Source organism: Seriola aureovittata, chromosome 2 (genome assembly GCF_021018895.1).
Source record: "Seriola aureovittata isolate HTS-2021-v1 ecotype China chromosome 2, ASM2101889v1, whole genome shotgun sequence".
Taxonomy (NCBI): Eukaryota; Metazoa; Chordata; class Actinopteri; order Carangiformes; family Carangidae; genus Seriola; species Seriola aureovittata.
In genome coordinates, this window is record NC_079365.1 from 4,922,452 (window position 1) to 4,943,820 (window position 21,369).

Here is a 21,369-nt window from a genome sequence, read left to right on the forward strand (position 1 = left end):
TCCCTCAGAAAGTCATGATTTACATATAAGTATTTTATTTAAATGACAAATCATAGCTGCAGAGATGTCATCTAGAGGTTTTTACAAATGTGATGGCACTACAAAGTCCAGTCAAGCTCACTGTCACTGTGAAAATAAGATTATTACCATCTTTGGATGCTATTTTCAGATCACTAAAGACAAACATCTTTCTAAAAGTGCATATCAAACAATTGATAAGGCCCCATACAGAGAGACGCTTACTAAATCATTTTTAGACAAAAATAGCACAAAGAAATATCTGTACTGTCTATATCTGGAAAACATAGTAACGCAGGGACAGTTAAATAGTACAGGGTATATTCGGTGGCACTGTGCTGCACAAAAAATAAAATATCCCGTAGAAATTTTGCAACACCAAACTCATCAGAGAACTGAAGGCTTATCACGGTTTAAAGGCACAAATCTACTTAAAATAAACACAATAAAACCTAACATTCCTCCAGAAAGTGCAGCATCTGATTTATGTTAATATACATTTACACTCAGTTATATATTATTATCGTCATAATACAATCAAATGCCATCTAACATTTAATAGCTGACAATGGGTGTACAGAATGTGTCAACAGTTAACAATACAGTGGTTCTACAGTATTCCCACTATCCATTTTAGATGCTTCTACAGAGCCAAGCTTGGTGGTGTTGATATCGAGGTCAGTGAAACTCCAGGGAACATTGTACAACTGCTGACCAAAGTGAGCTGGCAAATATGGAGAGCAAAGTGCAAAGTAAGTCCACACAGTCCTCAGCTTCTCTTTCTATAGTCAAGCCAGGTTGTTTTTTCTTTTTGCAGCTTATTATCAATGGTCTCATATCTGTGCCTCAATCCCGAGGGTGAAGGAATATTTTGAGCCCGGAAAACAATTTATATGTGGGTGAACTATTACCACGGAAGATTCATTTAATTTGTGCAAACAAAAATCTGTTCTGTTCAACTAATGTATTTGTTATTATAGATAAAGTGCACAGCAATAACCTCACTCAGTTTTGTTCATTTCCTCTCTAATTCCCTGCTCTGTGTGCCCTGGAACTATGTTTATCTTGATCTCTCAACATCTCTCCTCATATCTGTCTTGCTCAACCCGACACAGTGTTACAGCCACAATTTAAGCAATCAAAACAATTGGAATAGGTCATTTCTGATTGGCTGTTTTGTCTCCAATTTGCTAGTAGGATTATCAGTTACTAGGGAAGGAGTAAAAAAAAAAGGTAGGGTCACCGCACCCACACAAAAGTAGTGAATACAGTCTTGGTTACATAGCTAGTTTTATCAACCACTTTTAAGTTAGTCTCCACCCAGGTAGACCGTAGCTGACTTAGCGGTTGCTAACTAAGCTAACTGGCTAACTTGATTATTGCCAACTACTCAGACAAGGCATAATACTCAGTACCTTTGAAAAAAGTACCACTAAATGATTCACCTCAGTAAAATTTATGTAGCTAGTGAACTAACTACTACTAATGACCTAATATCATGCTTTTAAAATAAAATGTAGCAACAAAATAATATATTAGATAAAGATCTTTAACCACTCACTGAGCTGCCTCTGTAATTATGTGCTCTGCTAAACAGCATCTAACTAAGCTAGCTTATGTAGTTCCTTTAAAAAAAACTGAAACTGTGCCTTTAAACTACAAAAAATTCTAAATCTAAGATACAATTTTGTTGGACAGTTTGCTACATCTCAGTGCATTCATCTGGTTGCTATTAGGAATTTGTAAATTAGCTTGCAATATAAATATTACACTCACGTCAAGGTTGCATGTTTGCATTTTTTACAAGCACTTAATTGTGCTACTGAATTAAAACATTTATCGAAACTTTTTTCAAAGGTACTGAATGATTATCATGCCTTGGCTGAGCTAGTAATAATCAAGTTAGCCAGCTAGGTTAGTTAGCTATTGCTCACCTAGCAACCATATGTCAGCTACAGCACCTACCATACCGAAAAAGCTTAGTAGAGACTAAATGAGAAAATTTCATAAGCAACCAAAAATACATTCAGTACTTTCATGTATGTGTGTCCCTACTTAGCATTTCCCCAGTGCTTCCCTGCTCCCCTCTTTCAGATTAGCTGTAATCAATAACCACTGGAGACAAAAAACACCTTACCAAAAATGACTCCAGTTTTTAGACAGGCTAAAATTGTGACATGACTGTAAAGGTGTGTTGAGAGAGAAATCCAAGTGTCATTCACATGAATTTTACCTCTGAACATTTATTCACCCTAAACCAACCAATGTGCCATCTGTATGTAAGCTGTAAACTGAATAGCAGCAGACTGTGTCTGTCGGGGTGAAACTCCAGTCTCTCCTGTTTTCCCTCTCATCTCTGTACGGTTATGAGGCAGTTTCATAAAGTGCTGGCTTAATATGTGCAAATTGGGGGGAATTAGAGAGTAAATTAGTAAATTCAGAGGTTATTACTGTTCACTTGGATAACTGAACATGCAAATAATTCTATTGAACATTCAAATACATCTATTGAGCTAAGTAAATTATTCTCTGCATGATCATTTGTCTACAAAGTAGAATTGATGTGCTTGCAAAAAATATTTTTCTGTGCTCAAAATGTCCCATAGTGCATCTGTATTGATGCCATACTTGCCTCCTATATTCTTTTTTCCTCACCTTCTCTCTTGAAGGAAGCCCAGTGGGCTTTGCAGTGTGCTTCAGCCACTTGCATTTAAGGGAACATTACATTCAGGGTGTACAGGAACACTTGTCTGTGTCAGACTCCAGTCCCAGTTGAACCGAACATCAGAATCAGTCTGAAGCTCAGAGCCAAAAAGCCAGTCCCCAGCAGGTCACCCAGAGCTGTGAGGTAGGGGATGGAGAAATTGTCTGGATCCAGTCCCCTTTGCCACAACCAGCGCACCACCAGCCTGGCCACGTAAAGCAAAATCACCACCTGGATAATGTTGGAGTCAAAGTTTCAAATGAGAATATCTCAGATTGAAGGAAATCAAAGACACTTACAAGTCAATTTTAATTAAATCTTGAAGGAGTAGACAGATTTTTTTCTGGCAGTATGAATGGCAAAAGGTTTATCTGGTTATTTGACCTGAAGCAGAGCTGCAGACAGGTAGCAGATGACGAAGGTGGGTGTCATGGCAATATGGCCTCCCTGCAGGAGGTGGATGGTGTAAAGGAAGAGGAGGTGACCCGGGACCACGAAGATGACCAGGACTCTGGCAGATTTGGAGTTCACATCTGGGTAAATACAGAACGAGTAGTAACAAGATATGTGAGCTTCTATGTTCAGTGTCTTTTAACTTTTAAAAATGTGTTTCTAAGAAGCACTAGAGCTTTTTGCTGTGTGCTGGTTTGAACAATGGAAACTGTGGTAGAACTGACTGATGCATCTATCTTGAACCAGTGGCATTATTAAATTTACTTAATTTCCCATAAACTTATTTTCAGGTACAAACAAACTTGTAATAAAGGAATAGTTGATAACTTGGGAAATATGCTTAAGTTATTTTCTTTCTTAAAAGAGAGTCATTCCAGGCCTGTATGTAGCTGAACCCAGGTAAATAAATGTTTATCAGTACCTCTAACCCTCACAAATGAACACATCTTCACATATTGTTTTTACACTTCACGTTTTGCATCACTAAAACTGTTACCTTTGGACAGAGCCAAACTAACTATTCTTCAAACTCAAACTCAGAACAACTTTATTAATCCCACTAGGGGCAATTAGTTACGAGCAACTTGTACACAGAGGAACACAAAAACATAAAGACAAATATGCCAGGGAAGTAAAATGTGAAATAAAATCTATGAAGTAGACCTGGATGGTAGCCCTGGATGGCAACTGAGAAGTTCACTTGCAAAAAAATGCACGGTAATAAGTAAGTAAGACCCTGAGCTTTACAGAGGATTTGTTGTGTAGCGTACATACTGGCCTGGCATCAGTCACAAGCCCTTAAGGAAGTTCATTATAAGGACATGCAGAGTTACGGACCCACAATTGACACTTTGCGACTCTTCCCACCATCAAACTATCAGATTGATAGGAAACAGAGACAAAGGACCCCTCTTCCACAAACAGACCATGCTGTTAGCATGTCCGAACGACATGGAACCAGACCAAAGGTCAAAGGGTCAGCTCCAGAGGATCAACCAATGGTCACCAGACAACTGGAGAATATAGGCAAAATCTCCAGTTTGTAACCATAAGACTTTGTCTGTTGATATTTGATTGTTTCTTGTATAGGACAAGTAACAACAAAAGGACTAATTAACACTAAGGTGTGAATCCTGGCCTCTCTGTGCCATGCATGAATACACACACACACACACACACACACACACCCCAACCTCCCTTCCTCTGCCCCTCTCTAGATAAGAGTCATAAACTACAACCCACATTCCAATCCTGGGTAGTGACCAGCAGAACTCTCTTCACAGACACAGATCTGAGGAAGAAAGTAAAATTAAATATCTAGCTGTTCTGTAACTCATGAGATGTTCCTATGCAATAGTTTAACCCCAAACTTCTATCCCATAGAATGTTTTAAATGTAACATGTAGATTTTAAGACAATGTCCTTCATGTGACCGTACTGTCAGCATCCTTCACACAAGGTAACATACTACATGACATCCAGCATGTCCATATTATTATTATTACAGTCAAAGAACTGCTGTGTAATCCACATGTATAGACCATTAGCTTTGGGAAATGTTTATATTTTTGTTTCATCAATTAACCACTTGTATCATGATTAATTCCAGGTTTGAAGGATGTAATATGAAATCAACACTCCTATTACTCCTTTCTGCCATTATTAGTGCAAGTAGTTTATATGTTATTTCACTTAATGTCACTGCGAATTTATAAGTAAACTCTAGATTTAAATTATTCCAAAGTTCAGTGGAAAATTACTCTCTTCTCCAAGTGGAAACACAGGAGATTGGGGAAGCCCCTGAAACATGCACACACACACACACACACACACACACACACACACACACACACACACACACCCGGGGGATAAAACAGTCATGAACAATTCACATAGTTCAGAACAGGCCAGAAGAGAACTAGAAGAGGAAGAAAATCAGAGAAACCCAGAGGACAAGAAGATGCGAGAAGCGAGAAACGATGCAGAAACTAGAAGCTGAGATCTTTGCTCAAAGCTCAGAGTCCCGGCTCAAAGCCCGGCTCTGTAGCCATGGAAACTCTTAGCTCTAAGCTGCTCGCCACAAACTCATGACTCTTAGTCATTTTTGCTCTTTTCGCGTCTTTTATTTTTCTTTGCCACAAGTAACATAATTTTAGTCGACATGCGCAATCTGGGGTTAGGGTTAGGGTTGGTAAGACCAACTGAACCAAAACAACAGAAGTGCCTCAGAGTAATTTTGTAACTTTTAAATCATCATCAAGTTTTCCTTTTTGAAGATTTTGACAACTTTAGAGTCATCTGGTCAACGCCAGTCTCCTCTAAAGTTATCCAGCCAAAGTGAAGAGCATTAGAGTTTATTTCGCATCAACCCGCAAGAGACACCAGCAGATAACATCTGCACGACCGCCTGCAGAGAAGCCGAGCAGAAATCAAGAGTTCCCGAGACAGAAAGTCTCCCGGCAAACTCCACCAGAGCTGAACCGCTGAGACACCGGCAGAATCCGTCATCGTGATAACGGGACACGGCCTTCAGGAGAATCCACCTAGATCCCGCGTCTCCAGGGTTACCATGGCATATATAGCAATATAGCAATATTTAATCATCAAATCTCATTTGTAGACGTAGCATCATTAGCTGTATAGCCATAGTGTATAGCCATAACATATTCTCTCCCACCATTGCCAACTCATCACACTGCTCATTTCATTATTATTTTCATCTTTATGATTATTACACCTTGCATTTACTCTGTAGATAGTAGTTTAGTTAATAAACTCCTTTATTTACACCCAGTTGTGGTCCTGTTGTATTCTTTTGACGTAGAGACTGGAGATCCATTGAATCTAGAAGTCATGGCTTCCGATATGAGATTGATAAATCTGGCAATGAAGTAATTCATTGTTGTCCTCCTAGAGGACTGGTGCCTCATTTCAACGAGAGTAAATTCTAAAATATGGCTTAACGCTACAGTTGGTTGCAGAAAGAATTCAGGTCTCCTTGTTTGACTCTGGTAAAAAAAAGCGCAAAATCCCTTAATAAAAGAGGATGACAGGCCTGACAATAAAAGAATTTAGTTTGTGGAGAAGTTGAATTCTTCATGTCAGATTTAAGATGGTCACCGAAAACAGTACCCAGATATTTGTATGTTGTGACAATTTCTACACTTTCATTGTGTATTATGCACTCTGTGGCTGCTTCAGTTGCATGTAAAACATTAGTTCTTTGTTTTTAATTGCATTTAAGTATAAGAAGTCATTATCACACCAAGAAATAAATTGAGGAAGAGCGTTGCCATGGTCTGATTCTGAACCTTGGAGAAGGTACAGTAACACAGCGTCGTCAGAAAATTTGACCAAATAACCACCCTTCTGACAGCCTGGTGTACATAATAAAGAGTAAGGGCAAAAGGACGCACCCTTGTAGCGAGCCTGTGGACGTAACTACAAATTCTGTATAGTATAGTAAGAGGTTATAATACATCCTCTGAGCAGCGCTATGTCTTCAGGGCAGATTGGAAAGTGATGAGATGGGCCAGGGCTAGCTGGTTAGCATGCTAACTTCAGTAAAAGAAAAGATATGATAGAGACAAGAGTTAACACTGACATTGCTTTCCACCTCTGGAGACAGCTCTTGGTGAGTAAAGGAATGAAGTTTGATGCTGAATTCACAACGTTTCTTCTAGACTGGTAAGAAGCTGTTAATGCTAACACTGGCTATGTAGCAATAGCAAAACTTAGAAACAGCTCCTTTAAGTATATAAAAGGTTTGCATCCTCCACACCCTTCCTTCCCTGATAAGCTAATTGCAGTGGATCAAGTTTTCCATCCACAGTCGACAAATCAAGGTTTTTAACAATTAACAATTATTAATGGATTCGAGGCAACTGATCTAAAATCAGTTAGTATCTTAGCATTGATGTTCTTTGTGACCAGCTGCTGGCTGCAGCTTCGTACTTTCTGCACAGAAGTCAGATTACTATTGATCTTCTCATCTAACTCTTGTCAAAAAAGTAAATAAGAGTATTTCCCAAAACTCTCTAAATCTCTCTCAAAGTTGGAAACACTGCAGGCTGTAAACAACCCCCTAATAGAAACTGTTGCAGACATTTAATTTTGAAAGAGCAAGGGCTAATTGGGAAACTCAAACTCAAACTGAACGTACTTATGCACTCAAAATAGCAAGAGACACAGTATATCAGTCAGTCAGTCACAGATTTGTGTTTATAGGGTTGGCCCCATCTTTGCAGTCCAGTCAAAATAAAACTTGAATACTCAAGTTAAATTATTTGGAATAAAAACATAATTTCTGATGCTACAGTTGTACACAGCACCTTGTAGTCATGTATTTGTCTCTTACCTGAGGAGCAGAAGGTAGCACAAGGTCCAGGACAGTTCCCACTCATTTTAAATGGAAGAGCTCCAGGGACACTCCAGTAGTGGAGGTAGGTGGACATCCTGCTGGCCTGGATGGCCACCAGGTTTCCCCCTACACCTGCATGGAGATAGAGAAGAACTGATGTAAGTATTACCAAAGTCTAGAAATGATCAGTTTTCAAAACAAACATTTAATCAAACTTGGAATAAGACGATAAAACATAGAACTGCATTTCAAGATCCAACCAAAAACAAGTGTGTTTTAATACTGATATGGTTTTACTTAGGTATTTGCCAATGTTCAGCTCTCATCGTACAATCATACTGGACAAACTGCATCACCATCTTCAGTTGCCATTGTTCTCTTTTCCATACAAAAGGCTGAGAAGTCACTGCACAATATAACATGGAAAAATGATTCGCCGTCCAAACAGTAATTCTGCTTAAAATCTATTCAGCAGTTATCCCTAACTCACAGGCTCCCATGAGACTTATTTCTCTAAATGTCTGGAAAAGTCAGTTTGGATGTTGTGCCATATTCATCGTAGTATTACTCTCCCCTCAGGCTGATTTCATTAGGAGCAGAACAGAACCTCTTGGCTTGCAGAGCTTTAAAGCACATGGATCATTTGGGCCAAACAGGAGGAGTGTTTCTGGTCAACAGGGCAGGAGGGAAGAGCGCTGAATTGGAATGCAAATGCACTTCCTGTCCTGGGATGGCAATACATGCAGGAGTCTTTGGTGGCACTGAAGCTGGCAGAGATGCTGCGGAAACAGGAGCCAGTGAACGCATAGTTGGCATTCTGATCAGGCCTGTGGTTTATGTAAAGACCATTGTTATTGCTCTCTACTTAGTATGCTGCTTTGTGAGCGACGAACTTCAGTCGGTTAAGATCTGGCCTCTCTGAGGTTCCTTTGACAGGGAGGACAGACTGCTTATATGCAGCAGCACTTCAATACCTCATGACTGATTAATACTTCATATCCGAAGCCTTTTAAAAGTTGAGCTTTGCCTTTAGCACTGTTAGTTCTTCACTGTCAGGGTGACAGTGATAGCTGCAGGGCACCTGCATGCTTCAGCAATTTCCACATGACATCAGTTGGCACAAGGCTTTTTTTATTGATAATAATGAAGCTAGTTATGAAGTTTAATTATCATTCTTCAAAGATTAGGACTGTTTAAACACCATAAGCCCAAATCCCAGCTCTGCTTTCTCCTTCAGGGAAAACATGTCAGTATTCATTTCTTTGCTTAGAGGATGTGGCATAAATTGTTTCATCTTCAATTAAAGGGATTATATCCACAATGATATCTATCTTAGATAGAAGTGATGAAAGTTATTATCCTAACTTCATCTCTTGAGCCCTCAAAAGTGGAAGTTTTTAGATGCTTTACTTAAGTAAAAGTATACCACCAATACCACTGTCTAAAATTACTGTGGTACAAGTTAAAAGTGCTTTCAGAAAAATGTACTTAAGTATTCATTACACAAAGTGAACCCTGTCAGTACATTATTATATATTATTGAATTGTTACTTCTGATACATTTCATTATTAGAGCATAGGGTACATCTCATTTCCCTGATTCAACTGTTCCCTTGCTCCTTGATCCTCGCTTCACCTGGAAATCGTCCTCCATCTTGAAAGAAGTCTCAAAGCTCTTATTTCTGCTGTGAGGAGCGAGGAGCAAAGAGCAAGGAGGGATCCCTGAGGAGCCATGAGCAAGGATGCATGAGACCATCCTCTGTGGAAGACATTCAGCTGAACAACATGATGTATAAACACTCTGCTGTGCTGATGTCAAAAAAAAAAGGAGACGTCACCTGAGATGATTCAGAGGAAAGGACATCTAAATTTCATTTCAATTTCACGTATTTCCTTGTTTTCTCTCTCCTTGCAACATTTCCAGTAGGAGGTAAGGAAAAGACACAAGTGAGGAAGAGATGGATGCCATTAAAGGAAGTGAGATGTACCCATAGAGTTTGGTTCTATGCCTGCACAGCTCCTCACACCTTACACCGGACTAAAGGTCTAATCAGCCAGTTCAGCTGAAAATACTGTGTGTGTGTGTGTGTGTGTGTGTGTGTGTGTGTGTGTGTATGTGTGTATGTGTGTGTGTGTGTGTATGTGTGTATGTGTGTGTGTGTGTGTGTGTGTGTGTGTGTGTAAAGCCTTCAATATGTAAAGTACCCAGCAACTACAGCTGTCAGATAAATGTACTAAAGTGACCCCCTGACTTGTCCTTTAGTGCCACCTGCATGTTGATGTGTTCACTTGTGCTGTGAAATCTTTACAAACATCGCCCTCTTTGAAATGTTAGTTGTCAATTTGATGTTGCAATTTCATAAATTAGGGTTCAAGTTAAAACGCAGTTTTTCAATATTGGGCACTTAAATATAAACACTTAAATTGAATATTTAACACTGTTCAGTTCTAAAAATTCAAGTCCACAGATGAAAATTTCTCGTGTATGATTTGTGTGTATAAAGAGAAAATAAATACTTTGTAAACTACTGTAAAGGTGTATTTATTTTATACTTCAGTACCTGTTTATTCAAAATACATGAATGAAAACGCCCTTACATCTGCTTAAAATATCATTATAGTGTACAACAATTTAAGTTTTTATATATTGTTTTTATATATTGCTTATAAATGCTAAATAGTGGGAGTTAAAGGTAAGTAGAGTTCATTTTCTACTCACCATTGATGACTGGGGTGAGCACTGCCATACCTTCAAAGTCTGGATTACTCACTGTCTTATCCAGAATCAGACCACCAATACTGGGAAGAAGACAACACACAGTGCGTGAGTCTCAGCGGGACACCTTTGTGAAAATGCTGTGGCTATGAGATTCCCGCCGGCTGTCGGCTCACCTGCTGATGGACATGGCCAAAATGACCGGCTGCCAGCCTGACCTGAGGACCTCTCTGACTGGTGGAGAGTGACAGGCAATAATGACCCACGCCGGGATGAGGAGCAGCAAGAGGCCACACACCACGGGAGGCAGGTACCACATGTCTGCAGGACAACATAGCACAGAATAAATCAGTCAATGTCTTTTTGCTTTTTTTTTTTTTTTTTTTAAAGAAGAAAACAAACAGATTCACGGATACTGTCTCTTTGTCAGTTGTTGACTTTGCTGCCCTCTTCTGGCTGAAATACTCCATCACAACAATAATGCTGACTTGCAATTGTGTGAATCTTCTGCTCCTCATCTTTTGCAAAGACCCTTTTCTATCAAAGTAACTGATTTGAAACAGGTTCCAACCTCTTTCACAAACAAACTGGTATCACAGGGGCAACAAACAATGCACTGAGAGTCACCGTGTTTGTGACCTCTGACCTCGGTAACAGAAGAAGAAGCTGCTGACACCAGCGAGCAAAGACAGAGTGATGAGATCTCCGAGGCTGGCGGCGATGGGTGTGGCCACGTTATCCGGGTTGATGCCCACTTTCCTGGAGCCAATGATCACTGCCACCATCACCAGACCTGACAAAGCATACGACAAAGACTTGAGGTAGAAGACAAAGAACAACACACTAAGTTCATAGACTCTACTGTATTCTGTGTATCTACTCTGTATCATCAGCCATTAGCTAAGTGGTTCTCAAAGTGGGCTTGTGCCTTTGTCTGACCTAGAGACAGGGCAGCAATGAAAGCAGTGGTGACGCTGCTGGCACACAGGATGGCAGCCTGGATAACATCCACTCTCCCCCTGGTCAGACCCCCGAGAACCACTGCTGCAACCGCTGCCAGGAAGCCCACAACTGTGGCCTGCACCTGGAGGTGGAGGACAGCGCAGAGGTGAATTTATTTAGCAATCTATAGATCTCTCTTGTCTGCAGTATGTACCTATATATCTATTTACCTAAATCTATCTGTCAGTCTTCAGTCAGGAAAAGACAGAAGACAGCATTAAGATGTAAATGATAAAGAGAGGCATGGAAAATGTGTGAAAAAAACAGAATTGGAAATCATCATCCTGCAGGTCGATATTATATCTGTATTTTGATATATATCATCTGCACCTGAAAAATACACGTTAACACAGAGAGTCTAAACAGGAGAAGAGGAGGATACTGTGTCTCATCTAATCTAAACCTTTCTTTTCTATTTGAAACTGAAAACTATTTACAAGACTGCATCTGCTATACTTAATCTTCATCAAGACAAATAAGACGGTGACACAACCTATTAACTTCTTTATCTGAAAATCCAATTCATTCATCACTCCATAAATTCATATATCCATTTGTGCATACTAGTAGGTAAATAGCACTGGCAACTGAAACTGTTCCGGTTCATTGCAACATACGCGAGGTAGGTGGCTAAGCTCAGCATTGTGTATTAATGTTGTATTTCCCCTTTAAAAGTATGTTTGCAACATGACTTACTCATGTGCTAATGAGTTTCACGCACTTTTTCAGTACTTAATTGGTCAAATAAATAATTATATTGTGCACTTAACAAACTAGCCATTCTTTGAGCAGACTCAGATAAACTATCACTGCTTAATACATATTTCCATGTTATTGTATTTGTCATATCAGTTTCAATTAGACGTGCCTGAGTGTCTGTGTTTGAGTATTATTCATCGCATGATCCAACAAAATGAGTCAAGGGGTTACTTAGCTAAGTGGTTCTCAAAGTGGGTTCCAGGGACCCCCAGGGGCCCTTGAGGGGGTTTCCAGGAAAAAGTAATTAATTCAGTTAAATAATTCATTTTCTCTATAATTCCATCCAAGTAACACAATGACAGAATGTATGACTAGTTTGGTTCATGGGACTCAAACACTTTCTATAATCAAACATCTCAAAGCAAAAAATGTTATCAGATGTGAGTCTGTGGTCTACTTTGTGTCAGTTTAGGGTCCTTGATGTGAAGCGCTGGCTTAACTGACCAGGTACAGGGGCTTTACGTATAAGCAGACAATGGAAGAATGAGCCCAATTCTTAGATTTTATGCTCCAGAGTCTTATCATAACAACCATTTTATCTGCCACCATCATCTGGTCTGTATAAGTGAAGTGCTCTGTCAGACGGGGAGGATCAGGGCAGCAAAGCTCCTTGAGTTAAACTCAAGTGTCTTGAAGCCAGAAGAGTAAAGTGTGCAGTGTGTTATTAACAGGATTAATGAGTGTGTCACCTGAATGAGAGCCAGATTACAGAACACCATCCTCCACTGTTGCTGAGCCTCATCCATCTGCCCTGTGTTGGCCTGTGGACACATATGGTTTTACTTAACACATCACATGTTTTCCAAGTGTTACAGTGGAAAGTTAATTATCACTTGTCACCATAAAGCTTTACAGGTCCAGTCTAATTGCTGGTATGAGTGATGTCAGAATCACCCTGATGAATTATCTGATTTGTCTACATGTGCATAGATAATAATAAGAAACAAAACAGACCAAATAAAAAATGATTGTTTCTATTTCTTTCAGAGTGAGTGAGTGAGTGAGTGAGTGAGTGAGTGAGTGTGTTTCCACTCACTGCTGTTGACAGTCTGGATGCCAATGTCATCTCCAGATTCCCCTTCAGCCCCACCAGGGCTGGCACCAAGATAAACACCTCTGAGATCTCAGTGAACACCTCCCAGTGCTGAAAAACACCACAGTGGTCTTTCAGTGCACGGTCTGTTCCCAACCAGCCCCCTGTTCAAATACACACAGTGAATCGCATAGCAAGAGCATTTAGACTCGTACTGTAATTCTTAAAAAACCCACCAATGGAGGTTAATGTTTCTTATTCTCACTACGCTGCAAATATCAGAAACACACAACAATGAGCTTTTGAATCACTTGCCAACAGTAAATGAAGCCTTCTTAAAGGACTTGAAAACCTATTTTCTCAGACATGGTCGCATATGAACACGTGACTTTCTGCCAATTTAAAGCAGCCTCGGTCATTTCATATGAGCTATTTCCTTCTGTGCAGTTCTTGTTTTATTTTTCTCACCAATTTGAAGTGGACGAGTCTCCACTTTAAGAAAGTGGTATCACATACTTTCCTGCACCGATATGGATTTAGCAACTTTTTGAATACGCAATGACAGTCCTGAATAGGTTTTTGAGTGTTCAACTATTGATACATTTTCAAACTTTGTCAAATCTTTGTTGCTCATCTATTCATGAATATTAAGGGTTTTTTTGAGAAAAACAGGGGCTTTGAAAGAGTTCTCCTCCGGTTCAGCATTGCACTCCTATAACACTGTTGGCCTACGATGGACAGCTATCAGAATCAACACAGCAGAACCAGAGACATCACCTTTCTTAAATCACACGTTCTTCTTTGTCAAAACCTGGCACCTACATTACCCACGAGGCAACAAAAAGCAGCGAACGTAGCCTCTAGCCGATAGGAGGAGCAGGTTACAGACAAATTGTACATTTTCAAACTTATAGTCTTTAGTCTGAAATTATGCTGACTCAAGTGACATCATTTGAGTCAGGCTTTATATATTTTTCAAATACATAGTAGTGGAGAACTGTAAACAGACTTGTTGAGTCCCCCTTTAAAGGCACGTACTCAACAACATATATACAGTACAGTAAGTGCCTGTTGTATATTTAAATATGCTAATAGGCTAATCATGCTTCTCTCAACCTCTCACCACGACCGTTTGACCTGTGAGTGTGGATGGATTTGATAAATTGTAACTGAAACCTGATCTGTCGGCTCTTTATGCTTCAACCAGCGGCTGGCTGACCTGCTGCATAATTCAGTCATGTCATGCTCTTACAAGAGGTTAAACAGGGTGAGAGCTATCAGGTGGCTCTGTCTCGGTTTCTGACTCTGCTGTTTGTCCTCCTGTATGTTCTGTCATTTGTATGTAAATATATAATAATTACGGAGCCAAATCCTGCTGGAGGAGATTTTTGTGATGTTTTTTTTTTTTTTTTCTTTTGCACTCAGCACAGAAATGATTATTTTTCTAAAGTGTTTTTTGTCTGCAAGGATTGCCCATAAATGACAGATTTAACAACATAAACATTCATCCTTTGTCTGACTCCCTCTGCCTTTCAGCAACTCACCTCCCCTTTACCTGATAATGATACAGGAAAAAATGAAACCATGGGAAACAGTGGTGATCATGAAAAAGCCTGTCTAGTATCTGTTGCTAGTGTTTCCACATGACTCATCATAGGAAACCAGTATCAGTGGAAACATGTAACCTCACACGCACAAGCACTTTTTCCATACTTGCACTATATCCATGAGTATCCCGGCTGCCACCATGCCCAGGCCAGACACCAGGTACGGCAGCAGGACCTGGGCTGCGATGACCCACGAGCTCTCTGGCAGGAAGCCGTGGGCTGAGCGGGTCAGTTTACACGTGAAGCCCCTCAGCTTCTTCCCCTGGAAACGCAGCTCCAGAGCCAGATGGGTCACCACCATGGCTGATCCGCTGTTAACCCATCGCTGCCCGGAAAGCCCTGCTGCGATGTGCTGGTGGGGAGGGACAGTTCCTCTGTGCCACAAAAAACTGCTCCCGAAACTTTGTGTTGGATTAGTCAGTTTGATTTGAGGAGGATGTGACGATCCATCTCGATTGAGGGAGAAGTGGTGAGGAAGAGAGGAATATTTCTTTCTGTCTGTGTGTTCCCAAGTTCTCGCACCGGCCTCTTTCGAATGTCACAGCTGATGGTTCTTTGGTGAAAACAGTTCTTCTTTAAGTTTTTTTTTCCTGCGAGAAAGAAAGACTCAACAAGCTTGTTTTGCCCTTCACCTGTCACTCCCGCTCTGGCAGGGCAGCAACACAAAGTACTTTTGCAAATGGTGGACTAGTCGGAGGAAGTTGCTTTCATCCACTTGAATGGATTACACACACACACACACACACACACACACACACACACACAGGTCCACTTGACAGCAGGTCTGTGAGGCCTCTTCTGACACTCTGCTACTGACAGACCTCCACACACACACACACACATACACACACACATACACACACATGCATGCACTCACTACAGCTACACACACACACTTTCTCTTCTCATGCCTCACTCTTCAGCAGGCGGGCCGCCGAGGCAGAGCGCTGGAAGCCGGGTCTGTCGCGGGGCCTGAAGAAGGTCCAGGTCCTGTGGGACAGGGACATCCAGAAGGCCAGCAGTTTCTTCTCAGCCCTCCTGTGCTGCCGCTCCTTCTCCTCCTTCTCCCTCCACACTTCCTTCTCTTGCTCCTCGCCGCTGTGCTGGTGCCCCGTGTGAGCTTCGCCACTCTGTAGCCCTTTCCCCATTTTGATAAGGGGAACACCGGGATGTCCGTCCAGGCTGCGAGCTGTGTGAAGAGGACGCTGATGGACGGTGGGACGCCTGAGGCTTGACTGAAGAGCTACGGCGAATGTGGTGTCGTTGCCGGGGGCTTTCCTCTGATTCCAGACGGACAGATGAGACGTGACGGCGCTCTGTGGTGGAGGGAGGGACAAGAAGGACTGTGTGTGTGTGTGTGTGGGGGGGGGGGGGGGTGTGTGAGAGGGTTTGATGCTGCAGATGTCTGAGAATGAGCAAGGTGACCAGACTGTATCAGGACTCTGCTCTTCTTCAGCCTTCCTCCTGTTTTCCTTTCAGATCAGTTGAGAGGATACTGCAGTTGTGCTCTGCCCCTCTTTGATAGCTCCTCCTCACCCTGCTCCTCGATGTCCTCACTACGAGTGGGTGACGCACTCTGAGCAGCAGCAGGTTCTGTACCTGTCACCAGCACGTGCTGCTGCTGCTGCTGCTGCTGCTGCTGCCTGTAAAGGACACAGTTTCTCCTACTTGATGGGGGGAAACACAGGCTGCCACCAACTGTCATCCCCATGGACTTTTTCATGACGTCACTTATTTGTCTGTTTTCATCTTTCTGTTTTTTGTTACATCATCTGCTATCCTATATTGCATGAAGATTTACCTGGCACAGTATGTAACCTACAGCCTCTACATACAGGCTGTAGGTTACATACACTCCTAAACTGCTGCTTGAAGATAGAAATAAGACGAGTTCAGACACTTTGTTCTAGTGTTTGGCTTCTGTTCATACTGTACCATGCAAATACACAGGAGGAACATAAGCTTGTACACTTTAACACTTTGTTACAGAAACACAATCACAGTCACACTAATGCGCACGCACACACACACACACACGCATATACACACACACACACGGACAGTGACTCAGCTGCAAAGTGTCCTTGAGACATGGCTTAGAGTGGGTGCTCTGTTCTCTGCAGCTCCCCCCTCTGACTACCGGCTGTAATTTTGGATTATGAAACAACAGCTTCTGAAGAATGAGGCGTACCTGCAGGTTTATGGAGCTTGCACACATAAATTGGGAGGTCAAATGGCTCGTTGGGATGAGAAGAGTTTCCTTTCCTTTTCACCTTCTGTCATATTTTGGGTACAGCAGTAAAGTAAAAGAGAGGACATGCCTTGGAGTTTTTAGGCTGAACTCTTTGACCACAGTCTGAAAACAGTCAGTGTGCAGCAGTGAGGCATTCTTTTTGAATTCCTGAACCTGTCGTTACTTTTCACATAATGCTCGCATTGGCCTCTGTCCAACAGTTGTAGCTACAGCATCTGTCAACATGTCTCAGTGTCACTGATGATTCATTGCCGCTCTGTTGTCTAAGTAAGTCGTCAATTAGATACACGACAAGACTAGATCAAAACCTGGACCGCATTGTAGGCTACTTACAATCTGCCAAGTGTCTGTTTGCCTCTGTCCTCCTCTCTGTGCTCAGTGTACAGTTTTCTAACACAGCTGAATTCAAGATGAAGCTGTTCTCATTTCCATGTTTTTCTGTTTCTGTTGCTGGACAACAGAACAAGTATGAAGTAGTGACTGAAACACGACCCATGAAGACTACACGTTAACTTCCAAGCCATTTCCAAGCTGCTGCTAAAATCCTGATTTTATAGCCACGACGTCATCCGACAAAATCACCAAACACATAAATTAAAGACAAAGACTGTGCTGTGATTTTGTCTATGTTTACTCCTAAAATTGTCCTTCAGAAAGTTAGAAGCTCATTCCCGTCAGCTGCCGTGTGGTCGGCACAGAGAGGTGTGCCTGTGGAGGGAAGGCACAACCTCGCACTTGCGTGGCAATACTAGCAACTCTCTTCTACAGAAAAGTTTTTCCAACACTAAATGTCTGTCACTGAATTCGTCGCTAGCTGCTTTTTTGAAAAAAAAAACTTGCTGTTTGCACCAGATCGTTTTGAAAGAGCAACGACCAATGAGGAAACTCTAACACTCAGTCGGCCCACCAATGGTTTAACCTTATGACTCAGTCATGCAGCATTCAGCTGACCAATGGTGTCACTCAGTCAGTCAGTCAGACAGTGACATTCACACTTACAGGGCTGTTGCAGTTGTCTTTTGATTGCTGTCATTCTGAATTTTTAACAATTTTTCATTTGATTTAATTGAAAAAAGTTCAATATTGAATAGATAAGTAATTATAAAATGAACAGTCAGATGAATAAAATGCAGTAAATATACAAATAAAACAATAAATTCTGAAATAATTTAAGTCACTGTTAAAAACTCAACTGTATTTCAAAATGCCCTTTCTCAAAAGTCTTATTTTATTAGAAGTTGGCTGAAAGGCTGAGAGGTGACGACATATCCAGCTCACAACATATCCACACTTAGAAGCTGAAGAGGATTATTGTTAGCTACTCTGTCTGTTTGCTTTGTTTATCTACAACAGCTGCCTCTAGTTGGTTGATTCAGAATAAGTTAAATCCCTAAAAAGGGAATTATTAAATGCAAATATCTAAAAAGAAATAAAATGATATCCAATAAAAGACTACTGTAGGGTTTAATCAGAAACTAGGGTTTAAACAGAACTTTGTATTTGGATAACAAGTGAACTACCTGTTATATTCACAATGTACTTAAATTCACAATAACATTCTGTCCATGTGTCTCCTTATTCTTATATTTGTCATGTGTGCTTGTTTCCTAGTTTATACATAGTTGTGTACCACAGTTGAATTCATGTGCAGCCAAGATGTGTTTATTTGTTCCCATGGGGCAAGGTCACTTTACAGACCGTACTGGGTCACTGTGACCTCCTCACCCGCACCACCACAGTCCAGCCCCTCCACCTCAGACAGATGGAGTGACACTGTTGGACAGATGTGGTTACCTCGTCAGACAGGAAATGATCTAACAAGAAGTCATTCTTATTAAATGAGATCAATGTAGTAAAACGGTTCAATCCAAGATGTCTACATTTTGCCTTTGCATGTTCATTTTGGTGCAGATTACTTTCTACTGCATTTCTAACCAAATATCATCTGTTCTGGTGTTACAGAGCCGCCTGACTCAACACCTGCCGGTGCGTCACTGACCTGCACCTGGTCCAGCAGCGTGCCGGCCGTCACCATGCCCAGCCCGGCCAGCAGGTATGAAGGCAGCACCTGTAGGCAGATCACCCCGGATGACTCCCTGGAGGAAATGTGGAGCTTCTCCTCCTCCATCTTGTCAGGTCAGTTACTGCTGCTGAGATTCATGTCTGTCTCTGCCTCGCTGCCAATGTCTGTGATCATACCAACCAAACTGCTGCCAACCAGAAGAGCCCAACACTGTTTGTCTTTCAATCTGTCACCCTGCCCTCAGGCGCTCACGTGTGATGCAGTATGCCTGTGATAAATCCTGTTTTCTCTGTCATACAGATGATTACTGATGATAGTTGGGGATTCATTTGTATAATTCTGGGTAAGGCCAGTCGCATAATCTGCCACTACTGTTAACACTGGCAACACTGGTTATAACTGTCCAGAGAAGTCAGTTATTGCATGTAGAGTCGACCTCAACATTTAAGGTTTATATCAGAGACAGACAAAATATAATAATATTATACAGTATTTAGTTGTTTCACTAATGGCCTGGTATGTTCTTATACAAAGAAATGGACATTAAAAAAACCCACCATGATGTCCAGCTGGAATCACAGCAGGCTCTTGTCCATCCTTTACCTCCTCAGCTCTCTCTCTTTCACTCACACTCATTTCTTCTTTTCCTACACATTATTCTCTCTGTCATTTAGTTTCTGACTTCCATCGTCTCTCAGAGGGTCTTACATCTCTGCTCCATTTCTCCTGACAGGTCTCAGCAGGACCATCTGACTGGTTTAAAAGAATATTCAGGTTAAACTACAAATTTGTGAGTGCAAAGTGCAAATGTGAGTAATGAGCTACAATCAAACAAAAATAAAAGTGATTAAGCAATCAATGCCTATGTTGTAATAATCCCAGTCTGCACTCTCAAAAAACAATGGTAGGACAGGGAAATTGAATCTACAGAGCTGTGTGGCACCGCTTACTGTTGTGATGGTGTGTCTGAAACCCACTTTCAAATTTGTGAAACCTTTATTCTATTTGTGATTCTGCAAACAAGACTTCATTCTTTCTTGCACCTAGACCACATTGGACCAGGTCCACATCAAAAAACCACTTGACCATACAGATTATTCCAGAGAAGCCAGAGACTCTTTGAAACAGTTTCAGATTTGGGAAACCTTTCTCACTCATGGTAGCCTTGTCATTTGTCACACTGTGTATCATGTCTCCAAGTCGTAGCCTTGCAGCCCTCTTGTTTCTCCTGAATCTGCCTGCCTTAGCCCTTTGCCTGTTTAACCTGTTGATGTCTGACTAAGTAAACCCTGATTTTAATGTTGCTGTTCTTTGAGTCTGCGTATTTACGACCTGTGTGTGCGTATATATCTGGAAGTTTCTCCCATCTCCACACAGGCTCAGAGTGACCAGTGGGGTCTTGGTCACCTCTTTTACCAAGGCCCTTCTACCCTGATTGCTCAGTTTGGCAGTCAGCTGTAGGAAGAGTCCTGGTTGTTCCAAACTTCTTCCATTTAAGAATGATGGAGGCCACTGTGCTCTTGAGGAACTTTCAATGCAGCAGAACTTTTGATTTGTGTGTCCTTTCCCAGATCTGTGCCTCGACACAATCCTGTCTCTGAGCTCAGCAGGCAGTTCCTTCCTCCTCGTGTCCTCTTTGTTATATCCATATGTCCAATCAGCTGATTTTACCACATAGGTGAACTCCAATCAAGATGTAGAAACATCTCAAAGACGATCAAGAGAAACAGGAGGAACAGGAGCTGAAATTCAAGAGTCAAGCAAAGGGTCTGAATACTTATGTCAACGTGATATGTCAGTTTTTGCTTTTTAATAAATTTGCAAAACCTTTGTGAACTTCTGTTTTCATTTTGTCATTATAGGAAATTGAGTGAATTGATGAGGGGGAAATTATTTTTATTTTATTTTATCTGCAACAGAAAATGTAAAAAATTGAAGCGGTCTGAATACTTTCTGAATGCACTGTCTGCTGGAGGTGACAGCAGGTTGTGATGTCTTCTTTCAGTTTGGCCTCATGATGGTGCTGTTTTCTCCCTGTTACAGACACAGTGATGAAGGAGCAGGTTTTCATCAGCTTTTTGCCACAGTGATGTGGTGGTGAAGCACCTGGGTTACAGGTGTAGTGCAGAGCAGCATTTTCTTTGATACTGGAGGATTTTTAATAACAGCAGCTCTGCAAATGGAGATGTACTGTACTGATGTACTGAGGCTAATGATCATGAAGAATGAGCTGTGTGCCATTCATGAATCTGATCATTTAAAGGTCACATATTTTACACTTTTCCTGTGTTTTATTTGAAGGGTTGATACATAAGGAGATATATTTGTGGTTTTAAGAACCAAAAACCATCTCAGTGTAGTTTTACATCTCCTCTCTTTTCTCGCTTCTCTCTGGAGCTCTAGTAACAACAAGTTGGTCAGGCTCAGAGCGTCTCTTCTG

At 41.3% G+C, this 21,369-nt stretch overlaps 1 protein-coding gene across 2 annotated transcripts; it reads right to left on the minus strand.

Annotated features, from left to right (window-relative positions):
• Window positions 1–50: 50 nt before the first annotated feature.
• LOC130182155 (solute carrier family 41 member 3-like) lies at window positions 51–15,986 on the minus strand. 2 transcript variants are annotated; one of them, XR_008829687.1, is made up of 11 exons: window positions 14,759–15,986; window positions 13,049–13,156; window positions 12,702–12,773; window positions 11,191–11,335; window positions 10,898–11,044; window positions 10,428–10,572; window positions 10,255–10,334; window positions 7,533–7,667; window positions 3,107–3,255; window positions 2,674–2,953; window positions 51–742 (listed from the first exon to the last, which is right to left on the minus strand). XR_008829687.1 is itself a non-coding variant. In XM_056396819.1 (10 exons), the coding sequence occupies exons 1-10, from the start codon at window positions 14,951–14,953 to the stop codon at window positions 2,774–2,776; spliced, it is 1,356 nt and encodes a 451-aa protein (XP_056252794.1). In that variant the 5' UTR covers window positions 14,954–15,985; the 3' UTR covers window positions 51–2,773. The 2 variants fall into 2 exon arrangements, 1 of the variants encoding a protein (XP_056252794.1); XM_056396819.1 differs by having other exon boundaries at window positions 51–2,953; window positions 14,759–15,985.
• Window positions 15,987–21,369: the final 5,383 nt, after the last annotated feature.

Coding starts and splice junctions, on each gene's coding strand:
- LOC130182155 (XM_056396819.1), bottom strand. CDS start 14,953: ATGGTGGTGACCCATCTGGCTCTGGAGCTGCGTTTCCAGGGGAAGAAG. Junction 11,336..12,701: donor GTAATCTGGCTCTCATTCAG/GTGACACACTCA, acceptor CTCCACCTCCAG/GTGCAGGCCACAGTTGTGGG. Junction 11,045..11,190: donor CATTGCTGCCCTGTCTCTAG/GTCAGACAAAGG, acceptor ATGCTTTGTCAG/GTCTGGTGATGGTGGCAGTG.